General features: G+C 40.7%; 1 protein-coding gene across 1 annotated transcript in view; it reads left to right on the top strand.

The window, feature by feature from the left end:
* LRIT3 (leucine rich repeat, Ig-like and transmembrane domains 3) overlaps positions 1-4,975 on the top strand; it is a 41,466-nt gene that overhangs the window by 12,528 nt on the left and 23,963 nt on the right. The window contains exon 2 of the mRNA XM_018569843.1: positions 2,220-2,291. Within this exon, the coding sequence (XP_018425345.1) occupies positions 2,220-2,291 (72 nt within the window). The remainder of the gene's footprint in view (positions 1-2,219; positions 2,292-4,975) is intronic.

The following is a 4,975-nucleotide window of genomic DNA, read 5'->3' on the forward strand; positions in this document are numbered from 1 at the left end:
TCACCTTTTTATTTTTTTTATTTAATTATTTCTTATTATTTTTTTTTAAATTTCATTTATTTTTTTTTCCACCTAACTTGATTACTATCACACAGGAAAAAACAATCCCCTGTGTTATAGCAATTGGAGGTGACAGGTTCTCTTTATTGACCCTGTCACCTCCAATACAGGAGTTCTAGCACAGCACTGTGCTGGAACTCCTGTGACTGGTGAGAGAGGAAGAGCACAGCGCTCCCCTCTCACTGTCTACAGTCTACAAGGAGCAGCAGGGTTACTTATAACCCTGCCGCTCTGATCACTGCAGTGAGAGACTCGGGACTCGGCGGCAAAGGACAGAACCAGGAGGAGAGAGGTGAGTGCAGGGGAAAGGGGAGGACGGACGGACCGGCTGCACACTGTTTACATGTGATCTTGGCGACATCGAAAACGAAAAATCGGCTGCCTCACTCTACATTTAGTCCTGCTTGTACAAAGCAGGACTGAATGTAGAGAGGGCAACTTCCCCACAAGGACACCGCTGCCGCCCCTCTGCGCCCTGAGGCCGGGCCTCGGTGGCCTTGTGGGGAATATGGGCCTGAACATATACTATATTGCCAAAAGTATTGGGACACCCCTTCAAATCATTGGATTCAGGTGTTCCAATCACCTCCATGGCCACAGGTGTATAAAATCAAACACTTAGGCATGCAGACGCTTCTACAAACATTTGTGAAAGGATGGGTCGCTTTCAAAAGCTCAGTGATTTCAAGCGTGGTACAGTGATAGGTTGCCACCTGTGCAATAAGTCCATCCGTGGAATTTCTTTGTTACTAAATATTCCACGGTCAGCTGTTAGTGGTATTATAACAAAGTGGAAGCAACTGGGAACAACAGCAACTCAGCCACGTAAAATGACAGAGCAGGGTCAGCGCATGCTGAAGCGCACAGTGCGCTGCAGTCGTCAACTGTCTGCAGAGTCAATAGCTACAGACCTCCAAACTTCGTGTGGCCTTCAGATTGGCACAACAACAGTGCGTAAAGAGGTTTCCATGGCGGAGCAGCTGCATCCAAGCCTTACATCACCAAGTACAATGCAAAGCATCGGATGCAGTGGTGTAACGCACACCGCCACTGGACTCTAGAGAAGAGGAGACGTGTTTTCTGAAGTGACGAATAACACTTCTCTGTCTGGAAATTCGATGTATGTGTCTGGGTTTGGCATTTGCCAGGACAACAGTACTTGTCCGACTCCATTGTGCCATGTGTAACGTTTCGTGGAGGGGGATTATGGTGGGGGGTTGTTTTTCAGGGGTTGGGCTTTGCCCCTTAGTTCCAGTGAAGGGAACTCTTAAGGCATCAGCATACTGAGACATTTTAGACAATTTCATGTTCCCAACTTTGTGGCAACAGTTTGGTGATGGCCCCTTCCTATTCCAACATGACTGCGCACCAGTGCCCAAAGCAAGGTCCATAAAGACATGGATGAGCAAGTTTGGGGTGGAGAAACTTGACTGGCCTGCACAGAGTCCTGACCTCAACCTGATAGAACACCTTTGGGATGAATTACAGTGGATCCTTTGACAAATCCCATCAGCCACTGGAAGAGGAAGAGGAACTTGGAATGCAAGTGCAGTGATGTCACCACATTTATACTCCATTCATTCTTCCGCCTGTCCCTGTTATTGAATGCCCATACCTTGGTATAGACAGTGATAGCTAGAAGAGTGTGCAGGAGATTAGTGTGATCCACTAATGGTGGTTTCAATGCTTTGCTGGCTTCAGTGCATTTATTACTTTTATTTAAAAGGTGGACTTTGTCTCTGAGAATTTAGTTTTTTCCTTGCAAACTCTACGCCTAGTGAGCTACATAAAATGTTATTGGGATAAATTTGGATAAAATATTCCCCCACAAAATGACCTTTTACGAATTATTAACATGATTATATTTTGTAAACACATGGCAAAAAGTTTGATTTACACATATGTTGATATGTGTGAGGATGCCAGCAGACAGTGACCCCACAATCCTTTCAAGAACACATTTGAAGGTTAAGTAACTCTAGATCTCAGTTAATCTCATGTAATCTGGTATTACTAAAATGAGCATACAACAGACTAGTTCCCTTTCTCAGAATGCCACTCGCAAGATTCGGACAATGAAGCCTCAAAATTGGTTGATTTTCCCCTAATCACACAGAAGCCATGTTTCTTCTCCTTTATTTTTTAATACATGTTTTTAGTACACTTGAAGCTTTCTGTCCATCACAATGCACTTGTATTTTCCATGGAAGGAGTGACGGTACCGGGACAAGGTATGCAATGACTTTCGTTGTAGATGCTTGAAATTACACAGGATTACTGAAAAAAAGAAAACGAAGATGCATTTTATATTTATGTATACATTTATCACTTTTTGTTCTGCAAATTACTTTTATAGGCTTTATAGCAGTTTAAAAGGAGGAGCACTCTTTAAAAGGTTACGTCACATTTTGCTTGGTGCTAATCCATATCTAGGTTACAGAGAATATATACCTGTATATCTATCATTAACAAAGCGGTGCATTGGCACTTGCACCTTGTTTTCCTCTAGTGACCTAGTGCATGAGTCCTAAATACTTTACTTTGCTAAATCTAAACTTAGCAGAACACTTAATGATTAAAACAAATAAATACAATACATTTTTATAAGTACCAACATACAATCAAAACATATGATGATTAACACAAATTAATACAATACATTTCTATAAACACCAACTTACATTCAAAACTCATAATGATTAAAACTAACAAATACATTTCCATAACAACAGTAAACAAATCTATTGATCTTTCATTCCTGTCTTTTTCATGGTAGCTTCTTACCAGACTACCCATAGATGCATAATGCATGCTGATTTGGTATTCATTTAGGCCTGGTTCACACCTAGGCATTTTTGAGCAGTAGGAAAAGTGCTTTTAAAACACACAACACAAGCAATCCCATGATTTTCAATGGCTCCTGCTCACACCTGAGCAGCAAAACACCAGCAAGAAAATGCCAAATGCAGAAAAAAGTACATGAGCTTCTTTTTGGCAGTTTCAAGCTTGTTTTCCCCCCCATATACTTCAATAGAAACACCAGGAAATGCACCACAGAAGCATGTTGCACATTTTCTTGCACGTTTAAACGTGTGTTCGTCCATTGACTGCAATGTTTCTTAAGCTGCCAGTCAAAACGCATGGCTTCATGTGCGCGCGTTTTCATGCGTGTAACAAAATGTGCCAAGGCGCTCATAAACGTGCAAATAACCGCATGCTGATCCTGCATATACAAACACCCAAAAACAATGCCGCCTAGGTGTAAACCAGGCCTTAGACATTAAAGTAGCAGTATAAACCTGCCTAAGCAGTTGATGAGATGATGTATTATGTAACCAGAATAACAAAACATAGATGGAAAGCTGTGCCATAAAGCCATACAGCTAGCTCAACAAACACCTGACAGTACATTCGGTTTCCATTACACAGAAGTTACATATCTGGTGATCATGCATCAGCTGACAAATGTATGAAGCCCATTATTTTCTAGAATCCTTTGCTACTTTTATAAAATTTTGCCCAATCATTCCAAGCACAACCAGTATGGGAACCAATTATCTAATAATTAAGGCTCCATGAACATTTAATAATGTGGTTATAACTAGCTTGGCTTATCAAGGACATTCTCTGACATTTTTGTTTTATTGCTTGGGTCTATCTTTAGCATCATCAGCTTGTTTCTTATTGGCCATTGTCTCCTTTATTTTGTATCTGTATGAAATGCAAAAGGATTTGTTCTGCATTTGGCAGAAAATCTAGGTATACACTGTTAGATTTTTCTGTCCAGCTTTTGGGATGAACGGAAAAAAATCTAACAGATTCCTCTATCCACTCTAAATAGTGTGGATGGAGGAATCCCACACTGCGGCTATAGTACTTTGCCAGTGGGCCAATGTTAGCATAGAGTGGGATTCATTCTCATTGCTTCCTATAGGTTAATGTACTTTGAACATTGCAGTGAAAACCACTAAGCACATGAAATGGAGAGGATTGTGAGAATATATGGCACAGTAACACCTATGTATAATGAATGAGAGTGAAATTATGTTTTATTGTAACATCCCAAATGTATTCAAACAAGTGAGCAGCCCAGCAGTGATATCCCTAGCTGATGCTATGTGACCCTAGTACATCCCTGCTGTTGGGTCGGCCTTTAGGTAAAGAGCTCCCCTGTGTTGGTTATGTGTTAAGATGAAGCACTGAGATCTTGAGGAATGCGGAATTAAGTTTGACCTGCTTAGGAGAAAATGATATCAGAATACAGTATTATACAGGATACAGAGAGAACTTCCTGTGTATATCATAGATAAGTATGCACACAAAGACTAGCATAGACTAGTATTGCACTACAACGCCATCTACAGCTCAAAAGCCATTTTACATCTCAATATGCTGTTGCATTTCCAACACCCTGAAGGCTCTAAATTATGTGGGCAGGTTACAAGAAAACACAGTCCTGCTGTCATTCATTATACTGAATGGATGTCTTTTATTCTGCCATCGTAGAATACATTTGACTGTTCCCTCTATAGAGAGAGACGTACCTGGTATCTGCCCAGGCCAAAAAAAGGAAAAAAGTATAACTTAGTTTTCATAGGAAAAGGGCAGGTGGCAGCCTTTGCATCACACAGACATCCATGCCTCTTTGCCTTATTAGAGAAGTCCTAGATGTTGTAGCTGGCCGTGGCCAGAACATGAATATCTTTAAATGAGCGTTCTGATTTTAGTGAGCACATGTTGCAGCCCAATGTTGATGTTTTAACTGGTCTGTACGTACCTCTTCTTCATTAAGCTTCCAACAGGAATGCATTAACAGTAATAAAAACATTGTCAGATGTTCTAAATAATCCTCACTCTATTACAAATATGTTTTTACATTTGTCTTTATTTGCTTTCACTTCCTAGATGCTGACAG

This window comes from Nanorana parkeri, unplaced genomic scaffold (genome assembly GCF_000935625.1).
Source record: "Nanorana parkeri isolate BGI_ZX_2015 unplaced genomic scaffold, ASM93562v1 scaffold36, whole genome shotgun sequence".
Classification (NCBI taxonomy): Eukaryota; Metazoa; Chordata; class Amphibia; order Anura; family Dicroglossidae; genus Nanorana; species Nanorana parkeri.